This window comes from Paroedura picta, chromosome 3 (genome assembly GCF_049243985.1).
Source record: "Paroedura picta isolate Pp20150507F chromosome 3, Ppicta_v3.0, whole genome shotgun sequence".
NCBI classification, from domain to species: domain Eukaryota; kingdom Metazoa; phylum Chordata; class Lepidosauria; order Squamata; family Gekkonidae; genus Paroedura; species Paroedura picta.
Window position 1 is genome coordinate 138,067,772 of NC_135371.1, and position 25,939 is coordinate 138,093,710.

At 41.7% G+C, this 25,939-nt stretch overlaps 1 protein-coding gene across 5 annotated transcripts in view; it reads left to right on the forward strand.

The window, feature by feature from the left end:
* RPTOR (regulatory associated protein of MTOR complex 1) overlaps positions 1–25,939 on the forward strand; it is a 520,373-nt gene that overhangs the window by 479,976 nt on the left and 14,458 nt on the right. For all 5 annotated transcript variants that reach the window (XM_077328221.1, XM_077328217.1, XM_077328219.1 and 2 more), the window contains 3 exons: positions 10,514–10,620; positions 23,746–23,873; positions 25,304–25,390. In XM_077328221.1, the coding sequence (XP_077184336.1) occupies positions 10,514–10,620; positions 23,746–23,873; positions 25,304–25,390 (322 nt within the window). The remainder of the gene's footprint in view (positions 1–10,513; positions 10,621–23,745; positions 23,874–25,303; positions 25,391–25,939) is intronic.

Below are 25,939 nucleotides of genomic sequence, written 5' to 3' on the forward strand. Positions count from 1 at the left end.
ATGTGTATATTTAAAAGATCAACTGCTGTCTCTGGGATGTCTTTGTGTTGTGGTTTATGCATATATTTCTTCACAGATCAAAATACCCATTAGAGACTGACTGCCTTCTAGTAAAGATTTACAAAAAATAGTCTACCAAGAGTAGATGTATTTGGAATGCCACTGCTTGTGATGCCCAGGTACCAAACTGAAATGTATGCAGGGAATTGTTCCATAGAGAAGCATCTCTAATTTTAGAGGACATTCTGCAGAGTACAGTCATCAAATGTTCTTGATGTTGATAGGTATTGGCTACAGAACCCTGTACTTGCAGAACTGCTAGTCCTTTTGTGTAGAAGCTAAACTGAATTCATTTTAAAGGCACTTTTCTGCAGTGGTCCTGTACATCTTTCATAATCTCCTCTTGGAGATTCTACCAATGCCTTGAAGGTCTGCATCATCATGATGCCATGCATATTCCACTGTCTCTTTGGGAGATAAAGGGCTGCCTCTACTGTCAGTGGTTTTGAGTAACCCCCATCTTTTGAGCAGCTAGTTCCTCTGATAGTCCTTGGTGCACCATTCCTGCCTCAGGTTCCCTTGCACCAGACAGTACAGTCTGACCCTCAGAAGAATCTCCCTCCTCAAAACACTCTCCCTTGTAACATCTAGACCTGGCATATGATATGGGAGAGCAATGGGGGAGAACAAGAGATGCTGATACTGCCCGGAAGCAAGAGATGCTGATACTGTTTTAAATGGGTGAAGCTTTTGTACACCATCCTGAGACAGCTGGGCTGAGAGGGGCAATCCTATAAATCTAATTATAAATAAATAAAAATAAAAAAAATCTTTCTGTTAGTGACATGTCAAAGCTGTACAATCTAATGCCAGTGGTACAGTATTTCTACTTTAGCATCACTGTAATGATTTGGGTGGATTTGCTGCAAGGTGACAACTATATTTTTGTTTTTACTTCTGTTGTTGCATTGCAAAGGACTTTTATGGCAGGACTAGAAAGGGGAAGCTCCACAAAGCTTTGAAATACCCAATTTAAAAAGAGCCTAGAAAGTGGCAGGGCACAGAGAGAAGCCTGGCTGGTGTTTGCTGCTTTGTGAAAAGTCTGCCAGAGTGTTTGCAAATCTGAGTTGGTGTATGTTTATCCCATAACAAATGTAACATAACTGAAAAATAGATTATAGAACCAGTGAGGAATGTTAGTTATCCAGTAGGTGACTATGATGGTCATGCAACCACATTCTACACCATGTTGACAGTAGCAATCCATGCAATAATTGGAAAGGGAGTATTCCATTTGTACCCAACCAGTCTTGCTGGCTAAATGCAATATCCTTGCAACAGAAAACAATAGTTTGAGGAAGCGTGCCCTACTGCAAACAACAAATTATTGCCCACAACAGTTATTTCATGCAAAAATCATTTGTCCTCAAAGATTCTGAAGAACTATCATTCTCATTCTCATCCCCTAGAAGGCTGTGAAAAGCTTTTGTTTGGAGGGCTTTTTTAATTAAAAAAAAAGATTTGGCAAAAAAACTCACAATCTCAATACACAAGGAATCTGGGATGTAAACAAGAACCAATAATGTTTTGATATCTCTCTCTTCAGAAAGAGAGATAGCACGAAACCTCAGGCCTGCGTTAATAAATATCCATTTAACCTGAAGAGGATGATACACAAACTGCTTTGCTCTTAATTGCGCAGTTTCCCAAGCTATTCACATTTCACATCCTTCTATACATTTTAGCAGATATGAATTACTTCAGTTTCTACATGAAGGAATAATACCACACCAGTTAAACACAGGGTGAACTTGCATAAGATATCATGGCATAGACATTGGTCAGGTTACTTTTGTCTGCTGCAGTCCTTTGAGGGTGGGGCTGATGCTGTGCAATTATGGTTTTCAACACATGGGCACCCTCTGCTGGTGAGAAGTGCCTTTGTAGTAGTGGTTGAGGTTATTCTGTATTTCTTGCTAACAAGAAGCTAAAGGCCAGTCATCTGCTTCAGTGGGTGTTTGCTTACCATTCCATTAAATAAGTTGTCTGGAATTATGAGAGCCCAATAAGTTGCTTATGTCTCATTCTGTTGAGCAAGATTTTTAAGGAGAGCTAAAACTTTTGTGAACGGGTGCTGACTGAACCACTGGATGAAGCGAATCCCAAGTTTGAAGAAAAACCTGAAATCTAACCCCAAAAATGGGGATTAAAACTCCCCCAAATAATAAAAACAATGCCTGTAGCTTTAAGAAAAACCGCCTCTCAGTTGCCATTTTGGAGGTTGCTAGGAAACCACAAAAGTATTTCTGAGCCTTCTATGCCTCTCTATTAAAAGGTCCCGAGCATTTTAGAGCCAGTGTACCCCTTTGGAATTCTGAAACAGTGTGGAAAAATGACACAGAATGATTGGTGCAGCTTCCCTTCACTCACACAGTGAAAATCCTTGTGCTGTGATGGCAGCTGCTGCCAAAGCAACATTCTTTAAAATCTGCACAGGGAATCAAATCTCCAGTGGTCAGTTGAAGACCTTTCTGGGAAAAACCCCCACCCATTTTCTAAAAACACCTAGCAGACACAAGGAAAAGTGTTGGCAGATGCCATGGCACTCATGGGTACCATGTTGGGGATCCCCACTGTAAAGCAGGGACATGCAGAGAACATATAAGCCACCATACAAAGTCAGTCTTTTCCCTTGGAGTGCCTGCTGCGGGGGAGTAGAAGGAAAGCTAGAGAAAGAGTAGATAAAGCTAGGTTGACTGGTGGCTGGGGAGAAGAGAAAGAAGCTAGAAAATGGTGGGAGATATTGTGAAAGTCAGAATGGAAATAATGTGGGAGGAGAGACAGGGGGAAATGAGATGTACCCCATGAGATGTATTCTTGTGGGTCTCCCACTTGTTTGCTTCAAAGTACTGGCTATTGGCTTTTAATTCCCTATATGATCTGGTGCCAGAATATTTAAAAGACTGCTTGATTTATATGTTGCCACCCACGGACCACATACTCCTGTCCAGCAGCACCCCACCCTGATTTCCTCTTTCACCAGCAAAGGAGAAGGTCATCTTTGTGGAGTCTCCAGCGTTCTGCTTTGTAAGGAATTATTTCCCTGGGTCACTGGAGTGGTTGTGGCTTCTGGATTATAATGGTTCAGAAAGCTCTTTTAAAAAATGTACTTGCTGTGTGGTAAAGATTAACCAAAAGGATTAACATGATTTGTGTCCGTTTTGTTTGGGTGAGGATGACATCCCCACATACCAATGCTTCACCCCCAAAACTCAAGGGGACGCAGGCATTATGGCCCGTGCATAAGGGGCCTATATGACGTATCCAGCATTCGCTGGCAGGGGTTCATGCGAATTGTAGTCCATGGACATCTGGAGGGCCGCAGTTTGACTACCCCTGGATTAGAGTTTGTTGGTTTATTGGTTCCTTCATGTTCATGACTCTTTGGAATATTTGTGCTCTGATTGAAAAGGGTGTAATTGAGGTGGTGTCTAAATCCCAGGTACCTGAGTTTTTTCTCTGAGATGTTCCTGGTTGATTAAAAGGAGGGGGGATATGGCCTGTTTTGGACCTCAGATGTTTGAATGTTTTTCCCATGTTTGCAAGTTCCACATGGTTTCCATTCTTACAATTTTGCAATTAATAAAGTTTAACTGTTGGTTTATTCAAGTGGGTAGCTGTGTTGGTCTGAAGTAGCACAGCTACTTTAAGACCAACAAAGATTTATTCAAGGTGTGAGCTTTCGAATGCATGCACTCTTCCTCAGACTAAATGAACAACCACCATAACTGTGGAGATATAAAGCAAAAGCAAATTGTGGCAAATTAATAAACTGTACCATAATATCCAAATCAAGCCATGTGATACCATGTAATTATTCTTTGCTAAAACAGCTAATCAGTCCTTTTGAGTTCAGTTATAGTTCACAAAAACATTTGGAGAAATAAAACTGTCCACGTTAGTAATTACTGGCAGACACTTTCCCAGTTGTTGCTGGCCTCATCCATCTCCACCCAAGTGTGGAAACATCCCTGCAAGTGACAAGCTGGGCTGGCAACTATTTTGTCCTGAGACCAAAGTGTTAAATTCAAAATTACATTACATATTACTAACATCACATTACAGTCACATTGTCCCAAATAAAATAAATTAAAAAGAAGAGAGGATTGTAAGGAATGTGGGTATAAGAGCTGAACGAGCTTAGCATGCATAGTCGGATAAAAAAAACCTATGTCCTTGTTGAGTCCAGGGTATGCCATTGTTTTGAGTGTTCTAATAACTTGAAGTTATTGAAGTTCCTTTGCAATAAAACAGCTACTTTGAGGTCCCTCATTGAATGTCCTGGAGGGTTGAAGTGTTCCCCTACAGGTTTTTCAGTCCTGGGATTTTTGATGTCAGACTTGTGTCCATTAATTCTTTGGCAGAGGGTTTGACCTGTTTGCCCAATGTAGAGAACAGAGGGGCATTGTTGGCATGTAATGGCATATACAACGTTAGAAGATGAGCAAGTGAATAAACCTTTTATGGTGTAGGTGATGTTGTTAGGTCCAGTGATTGTGTTGCTGGAGTGTATGTGGCAGAAAAGTTGGCATTTGGGTTTGTTGCAAGCTCTAGTACCAGTGTCTATTAGATGATGCATTGTTGTGGGTGCCACATACACTTTTCCTAAGAGGATAAACATTCAACCTAGTCTTAGGGTTCTCCCTAAAGTAGTCTTCAGGTTCCAACTATTCCCAAGGTATTTTGTGTGCCATTTTTCCTGTACCTAGCTCGGAGAGTGAGCGATTGTTGCACTCCTTAGATCAGGTTTTTGCAGCCAGGGTTTTGTGAAATTCTGGGGTTTTTTGATGGTCCTGGAAGAGTTTCCTAAATTGGTGGGAATGGCCAATGATGGGCTGGAGAGGAAGGGGAGAGGCCATGGGTGGGTGCTTCCCAACCATATTCTGCACTATTGCACCACTTCCAGAATTTCTCAGAGCCTGAAGAATGTTTCAGGGGTTTCTTAACCGTAAAAAAGGCAAGAAAGGCTGCCTTAGATGTTAGAAGGGCTTCATTATTCTACTATATAAAAACCCTGGAGTTCTGTAGGAATAAAACACAATTTCTATGTTTTACTGCTCCTAATGAAGGGAGGAGACTTTCCTCTCAAACAGTGGATGTTTCTATCATTCAGGAATGTTATAATTTAGTCAGGTTGCCTTGCCCACTGAACATTCATGCCAGAGCTATGGGTTCTTCTGCAGCTTCCTTTGATGGAGTGTAGTTGATGGAGATCTGCCATCTTGGTTGCTACTCGGTTGTCAGCAGACTCGGTTGTCAGCAGACACGTTCGTCCATCACTATGCACTGGATCTGCAAGTGAGTCAAGAAGACAAAGTGGGAAAGGCAGTACTGCATTCACTGTTCAAGTGAGAAGAGCATGCCCCACCACCTGGTGAGACCACACAGGAGATCAATGATGAAAACAAGGATGCACCTACCTGTAACTATTGTTCATCAAGTATCTTCTGTGCAAGTGCACACACCTTCCCTCATGCCCTGCTGCATGCTCTGCTTTGGCAATGTTATAAATTCTGAGGGTGAGGGTGCTGCTGTGCAGGAACATGTGGTCCCCGGGTAGGGACAAGCTTCTGGCTCCAGTGTGCCATGCCCACTGGAGGCTTTTAGCTGTTGAACGACTCCAATGGCAGGCCTGCTCAGACAAAGTCCCCAATGTGTGCCTGCACAGACGATACTCAATGAAAAATAACTATAGGTAAGTTTTCTCTAGTAGTCCTTTCTTTTTGGTATTCCTTACCCACTACTCTTAGCCTGTTTTGTTTTTAAGTCAGAAGAAAACTTTCTTGTTCACTTGAGATTTCTGTTGATTTTCTGTTGCTGTGTAAGTTTTTTGTGATATGTTGATTTTCATCCAATCAGAGATATTGATTGTGCCATTCACTGTTGAAAGTTATTGTATTTTAAAATGATCTTTATAGAGATTTAACTATTGATTTTGACCTGCATATATAAGCCGTTTTGAAAACCTTTCCTAAAATTAATTGTATAAATCATTAATATAGTACTTGTCAAATATGACGGTCGAAGAAGGCAGCAAAGGGCAACAAAAAGGAGGCATCTGTGGCAACTAATGTGTTGCTGCAAAACTGTCCAGAGACATTTCTATCTCCCAATATGAACAGTGATGTTTGCTCACAGCTGCAGCTTCCAAATTGCCTTCAAGGTAGCTCTATATTGAGCATGTTGCAGCAGTCAGTCATAGAGATTATAGGAGCATGGGCTCTGCACTGTGAGGTCTCATTAGTCTAGAAAAAGAACAAAGCCTTCAGAATAAATGCAGGTGGAAACAGGCATTCCTAACAGTTACTGCTGGTCCAGTTATCCAGAAGTAAGAGAGGGAGTCAAAGACCATGCCTAGACTCTGCACTTGCTCACTGAAGGAATCACTTACCCCCAGCTATTGCAGGCAGTTTAGCTGTCTCCAGGGCATTGGGATTATGCACCAACGTCACCCCATGGTGCCTGGATATCACTTCAGTTTGCCTCCAAAGCAGCACAAAGGCCAATTGCATGTGTGCAAGAAGGAAATGCCTCATTCCTGCATGGTATGCAGATTGTGATGCCATTGAAACTATGTCTGATTGTTAACTTGAAATGTGAGTGGATGCAGCTGAAAAATTGAGAGCTTTAGCAGTCCTTCCTAGGGTGCTGCCTGTTTAAGATGGAACTGCAGCATCCATTTCAAAGCCTGCTGGGTTTAGATGGTTATACAAACCATAAACAAGATGACAAATGCAAAATGCTTCAGAGGTGCTTATCATCTAAAGAGGTACAGCCTGGCTTGCTCGAAATTGCTACTACCCCTCAGAGTTGCCAAAGCAGCTGAAGAAGCAATCAATTTGGATGTCCAGATAAAGATGTGAGCTGTCAATTTAGCTGTGTTTCTTTCCCTTGCCCCTTCTCCTTGTATCTTGCAGTGGGATAAAAAACTGTCAATCCAGTGATTCAGCAGTACTTCACAACATTCAAAGTTGACCTGACTTTGTGTTATTCAAGGAAATGAGAGAGGGAGATAATTAGAAGAATGTTTGCAATGCATACTGTTTAATTATCTACTTTCTCCTCCAAGCACAGGCTACAGCTTTGAACAAGGCAGTTTTGACACCTTCACTTTTTTTTCCTTGCAAAAAGCCCCACAATGTCCATCTTTTAGTCACAGTAAGTGCATCTGTCCTGCTGTATGACTGTACTTGAGGCAGCATTTAGGAAAGCCTTTGAAATATTACTATTACAGTTCAGAGGACAAGGGGAAAGCAAAAAGGGGTGCTTGATTTGGCTGGCATGGATTTGGTTGACATGATTTGGCTGGGTGATCTTGGCCTGTCACAGTTCTCTCAGAGCTCTCTCAGCCTCACTTACTTCCCAGGTTGTCTGTTGTGGGGAGAGGAAGGGTAGACAACTGTAAGCCATTTTGAGTCTCCTTCAGACAGTAAAAAGTGGGGTACAAATAGCCAGCTCTTCTTCTGTTGGATTAGAAGACTGGGCTTTCGGTGGGGTAATTTCAGTAATTCAGTGTTGGTGTGTTCTGTTTGTTTGTTCTTATAAAAGGCCCTAGTGCAAGCGATGGAGGAGTTAGATGGAATAAGCTCCAGGGAGCTGTCACTGTTCTGCAGGGCCTGCAAAACAAAGCTCTTCCATCAGGTCTTTGGTTGAGGCCAGGGCAAATAACATTTAGGGCTCCTCCCCAAGTCAACCAGCACATCTGGTTGCTTCCCATTAACCCTCAAGGTGAAATTTAGCTTGTTGAATGAGAAGGGGAGGGGGGATAATACTGCTGCCAGGATGAGCTGAAGTAGATGGTTTTATTCTTTTATGATTAAGGGGATTTTATTGTGTGGTTTTATGACTTTGTATGTTTGCGGCAGGCTATAAATCAAATAATAAATTCTCGCAAAACAGTCATTAAATATGTTATGATTCATTGTTAAAAATAAGAATACACACAGACCATAAAAATGTGGTTCACTTTGTAACATGCCTGATCCACAAGCCACAAACTGTCAGAACTTTAGGAGCTAAACAAACCAGTTCAGTTTGTGACATTCATGATGTGGTAGATCAACCCATGCCTCAATGTGCTAGATCACAGGAGATGATTGACTCTCCTCCACATGCCATCCAAGTTTGGTAAGGATTAGATTTACAGGATCCATGTTAAAGCCTCCGGGGAGGGCGGTATAAAAGTATGATAAATAAATAAATAAATAAATAAATAAAGGGTCAAAGGGTCTCCTAAAGAAAGTGCCACCATCCTCCATTGTTTCCAGCAGAGGGAAGAAACAGCAAAAATAAAGGGCAACAGAAGCCCAGTAGAACAAAATCGGTGTTTCTGAGAATCTCTGCAGTAGAAGCTGAAGATTTGTGTGTGGGAGGGGGGGGATTTTTGAAAGCCCAGCAAAACCAATATAATCAAACAGTACCCTGCAGCATCCAGTGCCACTGTGGTGATGCCAGCTCAACAGGATTGTCTAGCACAGAATCACTCTCCAAGCAAGGGGGTACGAGCCAGTGCAGTGTTTTAGTGCCCTCAGAACCTGGTGCCATTGTGGCAATGCCAGTTCAAGAGAACAGATGTGAAGTATAGAATCATGATTAACCAAGGGGGCTACAAGCCCAGTGCAACCAATTCAGTGAACAGGATGCCAGCAGAACCCGGTGCCACCAGGGCACTAAAAAAAACTAACCTCAAAGCACAGAGTCACAACAAATGCAAGCATTTTTCAAGCTCTTTAAGAATGGAAAGTGAACACTAAGGAAGGCTGACAAAGGTGAAAAAAACCCTCTTGAAACTAATGAGTATTTCCAAAACTGGAGAATTCTGCCTCCTTCCCAGTTTCTTTGAAATTTGGTGAATACAGTCTGTCTGGAAATGTATCAGTTCACAGACCACCATGAACCTCCTCAAATTGCTAGAAAGTTCATGCTGGTTCACCTGCCATGAACTGGTCAAAGTTATTACAAACATTAGTTTTATATGCTGTTACCCATCACAAGCCTTAGGGGAGTGGCGGGCTATCAATCCAAATAATAATAGTAATAGTAATAGTAATAGTAATAGTAATAGTAATAGTAATAGTAATAGTAATAGTAATAGTAATAGTAATAGTAATAGTAATAGTAATAGTAATAGTTTGTGAGCCAGCTTGAGCCCATCCCTACATAGCTCTTTGTAAAACTATCTCCCTAAAAGCCCTTAATAGCTACCATGTTTTAAGATGGGAAGCACCGGGTTGTTGGCTAGGTCTGTTTGTCTGTGAAGATTTAATTCCAACACTATAGGGAGAATGAAGACCATTTGCAGAGGAAGAAAGATCTTTAGCTTTTCTCATCCGACAGCTTGCCTGTATTGACAGTTCAAACTATGCTTGAAGAGCAAAGAAATACGCTTTGCAATATGCCTGTGCCATAGTGGAGAATTTCTTCCAGCTTCTGCTGGCAGTCAGCTTATGCTGTGCAGCAGATGGATAGACCTGCAGTTATTCAAACTCATGCAATTTTAAAATGTTGTTGTACTTTCTTTAAGTTTTGCCTTTTTGTCTAAGGATGATTTAATCTAGGATTTTGGAGCAGTGAATTGAGCAGTTCCTCTGTTTATTCTTAAATCCTTTTTGTGATAGTGACATGCAGTTCCTCAAAAGCAGAATTATTGGTGTGCACCACTCATATATGCCATTCCAGGCCAGTCTGTGTTTCTTGAGAGCCAGCTTGGTAAAGAGTGACGGCTCCCCGCCCCTCCACATGAAGCCAGCTCAGTGACCTTGGCCTTGCCACAGCACTGATAAAGCTGTTATGACCCAGCAGGGATATCAGGGCTCTCTCAGCCCCACCCACCTCACAAGGTGTCTGTTGTGGGGAGAGGACAGGGAAGGGGATTGCAAGCTGCTTTGAGACTCTTTCAGGTAGAGAAATGCGGCATATAGGAACCAACTCCTCCTCTCCTTCTCCTTCTCCTTCTCCTTCTCCTCCTCCTCCTCCTCCTCCTCCTCCTCCTCCTCCTCCTCCTCCTCCTCCTCCTCCTTCTATTATTGTTGCAAAACAGGGTAAAGGAATCTCCAGCTATACTTCACATCACTTTCTGAATAAGGAGCTCCTTATCTGGCTCATTAACTATCTCCTGGGAATTTTGCTGCACAAGTTTGTCTCTGGTGGCCTTCCTACTCTGTTGTTTTCTATTTTTCCTGGCAATACTGGTGCAAACCTGTCCAGAATGACTATGTACAGTTTAAGTGAAATACACTGTGGCTGCAAGAAGTGTTCTGTTTGCTGCTCGATGTTTTCTTCTGTCCAGTCACTGTGCATGCTTTTCCACAGAATTTTAAAAACTGGTAATAAAATGTTCTTGCCGCTCAAAATGTGTCTCAAAAGTATCACCTTCGACACTCCTTCAGCTCTGCATGTTTCCACAGAATAATTTTGTACACTACGCCTTTTCTTTCTCGCTTTCTCTTCGCAGGTGCAGGCATGGTGGTGGACTGGGAACAAGAGTCTGGGCTTCTCATGACTTCTGGAGATGTGCGGATTATCCGAATTTGGGATACAGACCGAGAAATGAAAGTACAGGTAACCAATGCATACCTTTTCCTGCAACTCCAGTTATAAACATTGGGAAGCACAATTGGGCATTAACCTGTATTCCTTTTTCTGGTTTAAAGTTTGTTCTCGATATTAATATTATTTTATGTGCTCAAACCACTTCCATAATATCTCCATGCTTCTTACAACCTTCTAGTGGATTGTTACCCCCACATGACGGGGGACATTTGAGACAGATGGCAGTAGTTAGACTCAAACTCTCTGAACAGAGTTCAGCCTTTTACATACTAAGCTGCACTACATTATCATTAGTGTCACACAGGTAGTAAAAAAAAAAATCTTACACCTACAGCTGTCATCCTACAAGACTCCCAAATATAATCTTATGATATATATCAGATAACATTTTAGAAATGAAATGCTTTGAAATAATGGAACAGGGAGAAATCCCTATTAAAATCAAAACACATTTTAATTATATAGTTATAGTACTGAAGTTGTAAACTATATTTTAATCCAATGAGGTGTGTGTGTGAATTTTTTGTTCTACAGCTTATACCAGTTGAACAGTAGGTTGGCTGAAAGGGCACAAAATATCAATGCTGATGTGGCAAAAAACTGCAGAAATTATACAAGAAAAAAGAAAGGCATAAAATAGTGAAAAATCTCCCTGTAAAGACTATAAAAATATCTTTAAAGACTATAATTTGTTTTCAGAACCTCCCAGTAACTTCACTAAGGTACTCAATTATTGTTTTAAGGAATGTAATATTATAATTAGGGATGGCTGACACATTAAGTTCATCACAAACTTTGTCTGGTTCATAGTTCGGTTCATAGACTGAAGAACCATCACAAACGTCCACAAATTTTGGTGCAGTTTATGGCAGTTTGTTGGCAGCTCTTTCTGTTCTTCATGACAAACCGCAGGGCACAGAAGGCAGTGGTTTAAACTTTAAGTGGCTCATGAACTAATACAAACCAGTTTGGTTCATGAACCAACCTCCTGGTTTATATGGATTCATGGTTCAGTTTGGCTTGATGGTTCAGTTGATTTGATGGTTCAGTTTGGCTGAACCATGAACAAACCACAATTTTGCCCAATTCTAGTTAATAATATCCAAGGCCACTCCATGGAACTGTGATAGAACTCAAAATACCTCCAGATTACCCAACAAAGTAAGCAAAGCCAAATATAGAAGATAAAGATATACTCATCAATTCTATGATCAAGGAATTAATCATGTAGGAAATATTTAAAAGATTTATCCACTTTACAGCTTCACAGTTCCATCCCCCACCTGCAAACCACATGCTCTCCTCATCCCATTGCAGATAAGCAAACAGTCACAACATGTCAAAGGAGTGGTAGAAACAAGTACATACTTCCTTATTTGCACACAGAAACTGTTTCTACACTAGGGTTTTGATTCAGATTTGTATTTTTAAAGGGTCAAGTTTTTTCCACAATGAAATTTTCATTTTCAGGTGTAGACTCAAATTGCCCCCTCACTTTCCCTGCAGCAAAGGAATCTCCAAAGATCTGGTTTTCACTTTTTGAAGCAGGGTCTTACGGGGTCTATTTTGGGGTTGTTCAGTGCGGAAAAGCGTGTACTTGGTTTTTTGCATTGCTTGCGATTTTGAGTGTTTGGGCATGCCCCTTTCTTCATTGCTGTCCTCCCTCCCCCTCCCTTTCTGCCACTCCCTTGGGAATGTGTCCTACTGCTCTCTTCTTCCATATGCCCTGTATCCCTTTTCCTCCAATAGCAACATTTCATTCCAACTTCCTCGCCTCCCCCCTTTCCCCCAAGGTGTTTTTTTTAATAAGGCTATCACATTACAACGCTGCTGCATTGTAACAAGCAAGAATGTTTTTTTCCCCCTGGAGGATTGCACAAGGCAGCTGCAGCTTGGATAGTGGAGAGGAAGCAAGGGGACCTTGGAGTTTCCCCATCCCATGTGATTTGATAGCTGTCCTGTGCAGTGTTGGGGAGGTACACATGAATTTCTCTGTGCCTGCCTCCCCCCATCCTTCAGAAGCCTGTTGCCTTCCCCAATCCTCCAGGGTGCCCATGCCTCTCCACCTCATTCATTTTGAAAGCTGCACGGTGCAGCATCAGGGAGGCATGCGTAGATTTCCCTGCATCTGCCTCTTCCTCATCCTTCAGAAGCCTGCTGCCTTCTGCAATCCTCTGGGGACAAAAAATTATTCTTGCTTGTTACAATGCAATAGTATTGTAACACGATAACCTTATTAAAAAAAAACACTGGTAGGGGGAGATGAGGAAACATGGAATTAAATGGCACAATTAAAAGAAAGGTGCAAGAAAGCACCATTTTGCAAATAAAAAAATTGGAACAGGAAGGGAGCAAAGCATTATGGAAGATTCCCTCCTTCTGACCCCAGTGTAGAAAATATATGGTGAATTACATCCTGGGAAAAATGGGGAGGAAAGCCCAAATGCCGAAAGCAGAGTGCCAACTCATATCATCTAGTAGGTCCAAAGGGAGGCTAAAATGAGGTATGTCTCCTAATGCAGAAAAGGTCTGAGTCACACACTTTCTCACATATATGCAGAACCAAACATATATACACAAAAAAGGAATTTCTAGTCCTAAATTGGTTTCTGCTGGCTTTGGCTGTTTCTTTAGGCTTCACAGCACTCAGTCCCTTCATCTGTTGTTTCTGACATCAGTTTCCTTCCCCACATCTGTCTTTCAGCCTGAGCTGAGGGGACCTCAGTCCGGCAAGGAGTAGGTCCAGGTATATAGAGGGGATAGCAATGGATTCAGGCAGAGACCAGACCAGCTGCTGTTGCCAGTTACTGGTGACATGGCTCAATGAAGAAGTCAGCTCAGAAGTCATGCTAGCCATGTTTCTGGCTGCCTTGTCACTGCTATGAGGCTCCACTGACTCTCTCAAGCCTGGTCCAATGCTGAAGCTGTGTCCCATACCCAACCTGTTGGCTAATACACATTTCCACTGTGGCAACTCTTTGCATTTGCCACCTCCACCAGCCAATTTAATCACACCTCACAATACCACTGATCCTCATTCTTATCGACGTGAATAATGGCAAAGAAATATGGCTCTTTCAGCCCTTTGTTGTTTTTCTATCAAATCAGTCCATACCAAAATGTATATAAATTCCTTGCCTTTAAACCAAACTTGTATTTTGGCCATGTAATGACTGGTAATATCTCTGCCTAAGCCTCTATGGGAAATGGAGTCTAGTCTCTTCCACAGCTTTTAGAAATTAATTACTTCTGGATGAACATTAATTATGGCACATTGACCCAGCAATGCTGTACATCTAAGCCTATGCTGATCTTAATTATTTTCAAATATTATTTTATCTGTGCAAATCAGGGAACGTCAGAAATCAGCAGGGTAAAAATATTTTAAATGAGAATGACTAATGATTATACTGAGAGCATCTTAAAGGCATTTTGTTTCATGAATAGTGCAAATTGGTTCTTGCAGAGATGCAGAGAATCAAAACTTAATAATATTGCCAAACCAAGAGCTGTGCAATCATAGAAATCAATTCAAATGTATCTGCCTAGTCTGAACCACAGAACACTTCAGCGGCTATAGTAATAGTAGAGAGGACAGTTATCGGTGAGAATTGTTTGCATTTACATATTTAGAGCAGCTGTCATTAAATGATTCCTACAGCCAGGTTTAGAATTACCAAGTTAAGTGCTAGAACCTAAAGGGAAGATGGTTCCTTTTTACTGTATAGAACTAGTGCTGTTAGTGCAATAAATTCTCAATCTATTATGTGAATGATCTGGATCACCAGATTTCTGCCAGGAATAGAGGTCTGGAGGCAGACTGGTATTCATAAGGCAGAGAGCAGAGTTAGGAAGTCAAGCAAGCAGGGAAGGGCAGCTGAACTTGTATCAGTATATTATTATTTTTATTTTTATTTATTTATTTATTTTTAACTGAATGTATTCCCTGCCACTCCTGTCAAGCTGGCTTGTGGCAAGTTACAAAATAAAAACCCCATAATACAATAAAATTCCCATTAAAAAACCAAATTAAAATTACAAATTGCATTAATGCCATCACAATCTTGATTAATGCAGTCTTGATGAGGAGTTTCTTAGATTGAAAATCCCGGCCACAACTGGGCACATTATAGGTCCTCATGGACTCTTCTCAGCCCTTTATATGGATCCAGTGCCTGATGACCTGGCTATACTACCCTCTGTTCATCCTTCCAAAGCCATGTTTCTCAGAAGCACAGCAGAGTCCAAGTAAATAGCTCCCGTCTCTGAGGTAGCCACACTGATATAGAAAATAAAGTACCAGAGCCCATTGCTGGAGTCCCCTGTTGAGATTCTTTTATGAGATTGGTAGGTCATTTGATGAAGTGCCAAGATGCTGGTTACATATTACCAAGGCTCATTCAGTGATGGCACTCCGGTTGTGAGGTTCCCTTCTCTGTAAGGTCTTTCTTAGCCATTGAGGTACCAAGTTAAGACTGTTTTTATTCCATGGGTCTTTAACATCAAGTGAGTTTGGATAGATGTGGGCTGAACAGTGGAGGTTGCTTTCTTTCATTTTATTAGTACAATTTTCTGATGAGTTGGGCAGTTTTATTGTTTTAAATTATTATTATTATTATTTGTTGATTGTTTCTAATGTGCTGTGTGGTCTGCACTACATAATATGGCCTGTTAGGGAGGCTAAGAGTGGGCTAGAATAGGTATTGTTGTGTGGTCTCTTCTCAACACTATGCTCCTACCAGAGAGCTGCTGATTTAGAAATGAACGCTTCTATTTATTGTGGAAATGTTTATGCAGTTAGAACCTCAAGTAAAAATCTGGCAATTCGAGGTAGGTATCTTCAGCAAACAGTTAATCTAATATTTTCATCAAGCAAAAGGGGGAAAAAATAACAGCCAGAGAAGGTGGGGAGGTTCAGAGAAGCAAAAATAGGAAGGAGGTGTGAAATTAGCAAACACATTTCTGCCGAACAGGCTCTGATTGTTATCCTAGTTTGAAAATGTTGCCTAGGTTTTTTTGGCTGCTTAATTGAAACTGTTTTTCTTTTTCACAGCTGCACTTTTATTATTCCAAGCAGTTCTTTTATATTAGCAGATACAGCCTTATAATAACATTATCATGTGTCTTTCCAACAATGCACTAGCCTTGCTCTTTGCCTTTATTACTTTTGAAAGCTGTTCTTTGAAAAAGTATGCAGTCCTTTGTTTTCCATTCTCACCATTCTTCTGCAAAGCATGAACACATGCAGTGCCAAATCCTGGAGCAGCCTATCAGATTCAGGGATTCTGGTCTGACTTTAATCTGTCCTTGCTGCGTTTCATTTTACCCATATTACTTGGTCTGTCTTCTATCTTAATTTACTTGCACTAAAAGATGAGGAAGCATTATCTGCCCCCAAAAGATTTTAAAAGACTATGATGCTGTCTGCTGCAAGTTTTGGGGAAAGAGGCAGTGTCAAAGTGGAGCAACCAGCAACATATAAAAGTAATCATTTTCTGGTAATGACCTTTTCTTCTCTCCAGAGAGGAATGCAGGGCACCAGAGTTGAAGACAGGCTACGTCATTCTGTAATCACTGACAAGGTCAGTGCAAAACATGCAAAAACTAGAAGTAGAAAGGCTATCTGTACTCACTGATCATTTTGAAGAGCTACCACTTTTAGCAGATCAAGTCTCCTGGCTGATTGGGTCTGCCTTCTTAGTAGGGGCTTTTATGCATGCTTGACAGAATTTTCTTAGGAGTGTATCCACAAGCACAGGAATCATTTTGGGTATGGTTTTTCCACACATCTGCCCTCCTTCTGCAATTTCATAGTTGTGGAGTCAGTTTATTTTCTTCCACATATGCCTTACATAATCAAGGATGCTGTCATCATCATGTGGCCTCATTGGCAGCATCACAGCTCCCCAAGACATAAGGCAAAGGGTGTATCTCCATGAGGGAAGCCGTTAGAGACTTACTTAAAAAAAATGAAAGCTGGAAGTTCAGAGAGCTTGCTCAAACTGGCAGTACAACACTATATCAATATATTCGAACCTTTCTTTTAAAAGCCCCCCAAAAGTTTGTCTTGGGGATGAGGATTCAGAGTGACCTGATGTCGACAATTGTCCAGCCATTGAAAAAGGGATTAGGGATGGGTGGGAGTGAATGGGACAAAGAAAACTTGACAGAGGAAAAAGCCCATTTAAAATTGGCTTCCAGAAAAAAATCAGGGCAAAAGGGATTTCCAAAGAACCAGAAAACTAAGCTGGCAGCACAACTATCATTTATGGAAATCAAGAATCATTGGAGGGCATTGAGCCTTGCGAGGTGTTCTGCCTTACCAACCATGATGTTAGAGGGGTGGTACAAAAAGATTCTGAAGGTTGAGAGAACATGCATATGTGGGTCAAGGGAATTATTGACCCTTGGTGGGCATGTTTTCTTTAGGTGCCCACTCTATGCAGTACACTGCAATGATCATTGTTCCCCTTTTGCTTTGGTTTTCTGGAGCATCAGAGGAAAGAAAAATCAAAATGCAGGGGAAAACACTGATGTCTCCAAACAAGTACCTAAATACTGTGCTGTAGCTTACAAATTACATCAAACCTATGTTAGTGCCAGAAACTCATTATGAGTTTGGGTAATTTAATTTTTATTTTTAAATATCCCTGTGTAATATTATTTTGAATTTCCTATTTGTATGAGAACATACTGGGTTATAATATGTTGTAATAATTACAATGTTCCGGGTTTTTACGTGTCCTTGCATCTGGCTTACAGCCATAATAAATCTGAATGAATGAAAAGGCATGCAAAATTAGGGTCAACCGAAGCAGTGGTGGGCCCACCAGCAAAAACCCAGGCAGGAAAGCCAAAAGATATGATGATGTCAGTTTTTTTCAGCATGTGAAGCTGAAAGTGAAGCCGCTTTTGTGGTATTTGTGGATTAGTTTGATGCCCAAGAAAGAGCTATTGCCTTGCAGGTGCATTTTTTAAGAGAGACTTTTTAAAAGAGTTGCAGCTATCAGTAACATGTTCCATCTCTCCCCCTTTTATATATGTTTGGATTTCCCTCATATGCCCATTAGCTGCTAGCAGTGTATTTTCAGCAAATACAGAATAATTTGTCTCCAGGGAAATCTTGTGTTTGTCTTCGTCTGTGTTTAAATAACTTCTATTCATCCATCCTGCTGTCCCAGGAAGCATTTATGGCTACTACAGGATGACTATATTTTATGGCGAGAACTCCTTTGGGAAATGTATTTAAGGCAATTAGGTATTTTAAGTGGATAATAACTTTTTTCCTTTGGAATGAAGGCCCGCCTCACACACTACTTTTTCAAAGGCAGAAATTAATCCAGGGATAAATTACTGTCCAAATATGCACATTGGGACTCTAAGGACTTAGACTACCTTTTCATAGTGTGTTACACTTTCCATTATTTCCATTTGGAGGGAGGAGTAAAATGTGAACAAGCCGTAAAACCCTGTGTTAAACCTAATATTATCCAAAAGATGAGTTTACCTAGCATGGCATTTGGCTTCTATAAAGGAGACTAGCAATTGCGTCTTGCTTCCTTTCACTGAAACAGAGGGACAGTGCTGGAACATTATTTGCTCAGTAGCCTCTCTTCTGAAATGATGATTGACATTTATTACCCATCTTTCCAGTTAAAAATTTCCCAAGGCTATGTACAACATACAGAAATATCAATAGATCATAAATACAGAGCCAAATAACGAGCAATAAAATGTTAATGATACAGACTTTCAGCATAAGCAAGGTATAAAAACAGCAATAATCAGAGTAAGTTTGAGAAACTTTAGAAAAGAAGACTATGTTCACTTGCCAACCAAAAGAAATTAATGAAGGGCCCTGGTGAGACTCCCCAGGAGACAGCTGCTTAGTGCCGGTACCATCATTTAAACAACTTCATCCAATGCCCTAGCAGTTCTACTTCATAGGCAGAAGGAATACAAGGTAGAACCTCTTGAGATAATGGGGGATGGGAGAAGGATCTCCTTAAGGTATGCTGGGCCCAGGACATCAAGGGCTTTAAGGGAGGTCATGCTTCTCATTCCTGTGAGCTGGATGTAGAACTCTACACATCTCCTTACTGAATCGCATCTTGTTCTCATTTGCCCATTTTCCCAGCATGTTCACATCTTGTTGCATTCTATCTCTAGCTTCTGGGGTGATCAGTACTCCTCCCAAATTGGCATCATATGCAAAATTAATGAGGAGTCCCTCCAACTCTTGTCCATATTATTCACAAAAATGTTGAAAAGTAATGGACCACTATCTGGATGAAATACCATTGACTCTTTTGGTGTGGTTGTCTCGCCAATTCACTATCCACCTAACCATTTGAAAATCTAGTCCACAATTCTTCAGTTTACCCATCAGAATATCATAGGGAACCCTGTCAAAATCCTTACTGAAATCTAGGTAAACAATCTAATAATCCTGTCACTTGGTCAAGGAAGGAAACCAAGTTGGTCTGGCAAGACCTGTTGGAGACAACTGACTTCCCTGATCAACAAATTGTCCTTCAGATGATTGCACACTGCCCCCTTTAAAATCTGCTCCATTATCTTCCATGTAATTGAGTTCAGACTTATGGGCCCCTGTAGTTTCCTGGGTCATCTCTCCTCCCTTTTTTGAAGCTTGGAATAATACTTGCTCTCCTCAAGTCTTCTGGAACCCCTCTCCAGTCCTCCAAGAGGTCCTAAAGATGATGAACAAGGGTTCTACAAGCTCTCCAGAAAGTTCTTTGATCACTCTTGGGTGCACATCATCCTGCCCAGGGGATTTGAATTCATCCAGTACAGCCAGGTACCTCTCGACAATCTCTCTGTCCATGTCAACCTGCCTCCCAGACATTATTTCTTGCCTACTACCATCCCTAGATGTGTCCGTATTCTTCTGGGAAAACACAGAGGCAAAATAGGTACCAAATCTTTCTTCTTTCTCTCTGTCCTCTGTCAGAATTTCTCCAATTTCACCCAACAGCGGGCCTATTGCTTCATTTACCTTACATTTGTTCTTCACATATCTGAAAAAGCTTTTCTTGTTATAGTGGGCTTCCCTGGCCAGTCTCAGCTCACTCCCAGTTTTGGCCTCTCTGATGACTGACTGTCAGGAATGATGACTAGGCCATATCGAACTCCATAAACAAAGGTGTTAGTAAGGAATCGTGAGCATGGTCACAGCAGCAATTCTTGACTTTAAAAAGCAAACAAATTGATGTAGACATGTTTTCAAAACACCCTAAATAAGTTTTTGGCCCAGCCCATTGATGACATCATATGACAGGTGTAAAACATCTGGTTTCTCTCTTCTATCTGTGACACATCACAAACTATGTGGTACATGGGAACCACATGTGTGGGCTTCATGGGAATTTTCCATGGTGGAGACTACCCCTGGTTTCCAAGCTAAAGCTTAGCCCTTATCAGGTTCCCAACATGCCTAACCTAAACACGGGCCTTAATGGAGAGAGGAGGCCTCATAATCCCCATTGCAACCACCTGATGAGATGCAGTGTCTTCTACCTTATAACTATTATGGTTACATATATGGATAAATACATGACTGTAAATATAAAAAATAAATATGATTATGAGGATAATACAGCTAACTTATCAATGAAACTTAACCATTGCTATATATATCTTTAATATATATTGCTATATATTGCTATATATATATTTGCTATATATTGCTATATATATCTTTAATCCGCTCCTGCGGAGCAGATTAAAGAAAAGGGTAAGGGCTGTTGGGGAGGAGTTAGGGCGGGACCTGTCTGGAATAAAAACTCAGAGAGGGCCAATCAGGAGCCACAAAGCGGCTCCCCAACCCCCAATCCCCTCCACCATACCCTTGCGCAACTTACGCCACCTGCTCGTCCCCTGCACCGTCCGCTGTTAAACACACCCGCAGCCGACAGCCACCAACCTTCGTGCGCACCGACACGACAGCGCCAACCTGCCTCGCTGCCAGACCTCCAACGACCACGGGAGCACCGGACCGCCGCCGCCGCCCAGCCCAACTATTACACCAGCCCCACGCCTCCCCGCTAACGTGCTCCGCTGCTCTGGAAGGCCCCGCCGACCTGGTAAGCGGCCCCTAAACACTGTGTCCCACGGCTAGTGCCCGCTGTATTTAACCCACAGTGGGCTTAATTTCTAGTATTAATTAATTTGTAGTACACACACACACACACAAGCACTACCTAACATATATGAGTTAGAGTGTAAACAGCTAAATAAAAAAAGTTGAGTTACTAACCTTAAAAGAACTACAAATAGTCACATGACTTAACCTATGAAATTAATATGAGTAACATGAATACCTAGTTCCCACACACCTCCAAGCCTTGAAAGCAAATATATCTCTATGCCCAAGGGCTGAGACTAAACAGCCTGATCATCCAGGCCACCTCCTTCCCCCCTGGGAAAAGGCACAATTGCAAGGTGATGTTCCCAAGCTTTCTGGGAGAATGGACAACGTTTTGTCCAAAGTATACAAGACTCACCACAGGCAGGCTCCAAACCCAAGAAGACCCACAGGTAACTGCAGGGAAAAAGAACCCAGGGTCCAACTGAATGATGTCAGGATTAAGCCTAATCCTGACACTGACCTACAGTGCCTAGTAACCTGCAAATACTCTCCTTTAGAGGTCTGTCCTTTCCTCCATTTCTTGAACATTTCCTTTTTCTTCCTTAGCTCCTCCTAAAGTTCTGTGTTCATCCCAACAGACTTCTTGAATCCCCTACCATTTTTTCATCTTGCTAGAATAATCATGGCTTGAGCATGCAATAGCTCTTGTTTAAAGAGAGCCCACCCTCCACTTGCTCCTTTCTCTTCCAGCATTCTGATTCATAGGATGATGCTCATAACTTCTCTGAGTTTATTAAAGTCTGCCCTACAAAAGTCTAATATACACATCTGATTAGGAAACCTCTTGGCCTCCCATCTCAAAAACAGTTATAGGATATGGTCATTTCCCCACCCACCCCCGGGTCCCTCTGCTCTTCACCCCATCCACCAGGTCTGTTAGTCCGTATTAAGTCGAATATGGCCAAGCCTCTTGTAGGTGTTTCCACCATTTGATAAATGAAATTGTCAGCCAGGCAGGTCAGAAAGTTGTCCAACTCTGGATGCATAGCAGAGTTTGTTTCCTATCACACATCGGGGAAATTGAAGTCATCCAAAATCACAATGTCCTGTCACCTTGGATATTATCTATCAAGCTGCTTAAGGAGTGTAGCAGCCATATCTTACCCTGGCTAAGCAGTCTGTAACAGACGTCAACAAATATACTCTTTGTTTTTCCCTCACTTATCTTCACCCAGATACTTTATAACAAAATGTAACTCTCCTCCTCTAGTATCACTGGCAGTCTTCAAGCAGTGGTTAAACAGATACTTATCCAGGATGCTTTATGCTGATCCTGCATTGAGCAGGGGGTTGGACTAGATGGCCTGTATGGCCCCTTCCATGATTCTATCTCTTGATAGGCAAGCCCTGTCTTCACATACAACACCACTCCACCTCCTCTTCAGTCATTTCTGTTTCTTTTGAACAACTCATATCCATCCACTACTGCATTCCTGTCATGGGAATCATTCCTCCAAGTTTTTGTAATGTCTACTAAATCATATATCTCTGAATGCATCAGAGACTCGAGCTCTTCTTTTTAATTGCCCATGCCCCTGCTTCAGGCAACGTGAAGCATCTATTTGACCCGTCCTTCCTGGGCAGGCCTTTGGTATTTGCACTCCTACATTGTAACCCCTACATTGGACATCTTGTTCCCCCAGTGGCTTTTGTTTAAAGCTCTCCTCAGGTTCCTGGCAAACACATTCTTCTCAAATTTGGATAAGTAAAGCCCATCCTGTATTAGTAGGCTTTCTTCTAGAAAACCTATCCCATGGTCCCAGAATCCAAATCCCACCTTCTGGTGCCCCCCCCCCCATTCTCCTTTGGACTGTTCTCCTTCACATTTAAGGTTTTCACTACTCCTGTAAATGAAATCCTGTCCTCGCTTGATTTCATGCAGTGGTATAATCATCCAGGCTCTTAATCTTCTCCTCTAAAAGCCCTATGAATTTACACTTAAGACAAGTATAGTCCATCTTGTCTTTAGAGAAGAAAACAAACATGGCACACTCCTTGCAGATAACTAGATGCAGGCCTTGAATATTTATGTTTTCCAAAAAAAGATTCCTTGACACTAGAATCTTTATCTTCAGCATAAAGTAGTTAGGGTGATCCCCAGGCAAAGAGCCACAGGATAGGAGCCCTTTGGCACTTGCCCTTCAGCTCATGCCTCTATCGAGGAGGAGCCTTTAACTCACAGGTCAAAGCCCAACACAGGGCAGGGCTTGTAACCCCTCTGTTGCTCAGTTGCTCACCACCCCCAGCATACACTTCCTCAATCAGGCAAAAACAAAAGCACTTAAGCACACTCTAGAACAGGGGTAGTCAACCTGTGGTCCTCCAAATGTCCATGGACTACAATTCCCATTTGCTGGCAGGGGCTCATGGGAATTGTAGTCCATGGACATCTGGAGGGCCACAGGTTGACTACCCCTGCTCTAGAAGGCTACAGAACAGCCACTCACACACAGTTACTGTCCTCCCTCCCATACATACATACACACACACACAGAACTACCTCAGTTAGAGGAAACAAAAGAAGAAGGGGGGAAAGCCCCTTACCATGCTACAACTCTCCACTTGTTCCTTGCCTTCTCCCCAGCTGCTCATATAAAAAATCCAATTAATATAGTTCTGGAGTCTTGTACTGAAAATCCGACTGATGTCCTTGGGGTTTCCTTTGCCTTAGTCCTGTACAAATATCTCCTGTTATATAATTCTCATTCCACTTCCTTAATAACAACTTTTCATATTCCCAGAACTGCATCTACCCAACTATAATTTGCTTCTATAGATAGAGTGCTTCAGCGTGAAACCAAAATTTGTCTGTTGCAGCTGCCACAGTCAGTTTTTTACATCAGTCCTTTTCAAATCACAGGGGCACAGAATGTCCAAACCCTGCTAAAGAAATTAAATTGTCTGTTCTATACTTTTAGAGATTTTTTTTTGTCCTTTCAGCCTTGGCTTGTGTTTTTCTTTAATAGGATATTCCAACAGGAGCTGACAGCTGTGTCACCAGCCTATCCTGTGATTCTCATCGCTCACTCATTGTAGCAGGTCTAGGTGATGGCTCTGTCCGTGTTTATGACAGGCGGATGGCTCTCAGTGAATGGTAAGAGGCCCTGCTCAACTCTGTGGTTAGCAAGTATGGCTGATTTTTACATTTGTTAGTCAGTGCCCCTGAACAGCTTAGGAACATGACTACTCTGGGTACCCCTTACGGTTTTGTTTTTTAGGAATTATGGCACTTGGAAGCGTAGGGTTGGATCCAGCAATCAGAAGGTGCTGACAGTTCTTTCCTACATTTTCCCCTCCACCAACTGAGGAAGTTGATATGAGACCTGCCAGCTACAGTAGGAAGGGGATGAAATTGTCCTTTCTGACTCTAGTTTCATTGCAGCACTGCTGGATGAAAAGATCAGTGAAAGTGATCCATTTCCCCCTCCCCAGTGCCATCTGCTGCCCAATGCAGCCAGTGAGTCCACGGAAATACATTTTTCCCAGAGTTGGATAAATACAACTAGTTGGGTGGGGGTGTGTCATGATCCTTGCATGTGCAAACCACTGGATCCAACCCAGAATGTGGAAGCAATATTGCATGCTCCTTTTTTGTTTCAGAAAAAGTAGACAATTTAAAAATGATTTCCATAGGTTAAGTGATTTCCCCCACACCATCACAAAGCCTTTATGTAGAACTTTGGGATGGCATGATAAGAATCATGCTATGTTACTTGTATATTAGACACTCATCTTCCCTCAATGACCATACTTCGTCACTGCACATGCCAGGCACCTTAAGAAAGCATTGCCTCTCAATCTAACAAAATTAACCAGGGACGTAATTCTAGCACTGCCTTAATTTAAGAGTCTTGGAATGAGAGCTCAGAGCACAGCTATGACTTGATGATTCTGAGATTAAGTTTATAACACACTACAGCGCTCAGTTCCTTTCACATGCTCCCTCCAGACTGTTCAGTTGTCCCCATAAACTTTCATCTTAACATTTTTTAAATTTAAATTCATTGGGAATCAACCTGGCAAGTTCTTTATTTCTCACTTGCTTATGACTTGGAAACAAATACTATGAGGAGGTGTGGAGTTAATTTTGAAATCAGTTTGGGACCATGTAGAGGAGCCAGTTTTTTCAGTTTAAAAAAGCCTAACAATATAGCCTGGATTTTCCTCCTCCTTTCTGAAATTCTAAGTTACTGAAGTTAACACTAAAGGTAGACATGTTTTTCATAAGTAACTATTTTTAAGTTTTCCATGCAAGAGGGTTCTTACTTTCCCCGCCTAAACTGTTATTTCCTCTCAGACTATATCTAGCCAGAAAAATGCCAGAGTATCTGCTGAAATGTGTAGCTGCAAGGTGGGGTGCCAATGATATGTAGTTGCCATCTTCAATTTCAAAGGCTTGCAAGTGTACTTAACTGGGAAACTAGCCCCAGCACACAGCTGGTCTCCCTTGGCTGATTGCAAAGCAGTTTCTGGATTTTCCCCAGCTGTGTCTCACAAAGCTTTCACTATCTCCTTGTATTCTAGCCGTGTGATGACCTATCGAGAACACACAGCCTGGGTGGTGAAAGCATATTTGCAGAAACATCCTGAGGGCAACATCATGAGCGTCAGGTAAAAAAAAAAAAAAAAAGGGGAACAAGGGCCTCTGAATATTTATGTGACATTTTCCTGTCAAAATATTATTTTATACTCTCTTGTTTAAAAATCTTGCTTTGGTATTTAAATAGCAATGAGGTTTGAGCTTTTCACTTTGGCATTTCTGCTCAGCAATTAACTTCTGCTTCAAAGCTTCTGCAATGTGTTTGGGGGAGATAGGAGAGGAAATGAATAACCTTGTTCCTAGGAGCAATGGTTTTCAAACTTCAGTCAGGACAGGCAATGTGAACCTCCCCAAATCAAAGGTTCTGCTGAGGATCAATCACATTTTAGAATGTGAGCCATTCAGACAAAAAGAACAGGGAGGGCGCTGTAGTTTATGCTTGAACATTTTTATTTGTATTACCACACAGAAGAAAAGGGCCCACAAAAACATTGTTTCACCCTACACGTTGCCAACTGACACAAATGGGAATGCACACTATGACTGCCTTCCTTTGTGATGCTAAGTTGGGCCTGTGGGTGAGCGCTCCAAGTTCTAATCAGGTAGAAATCGCCTGGGCT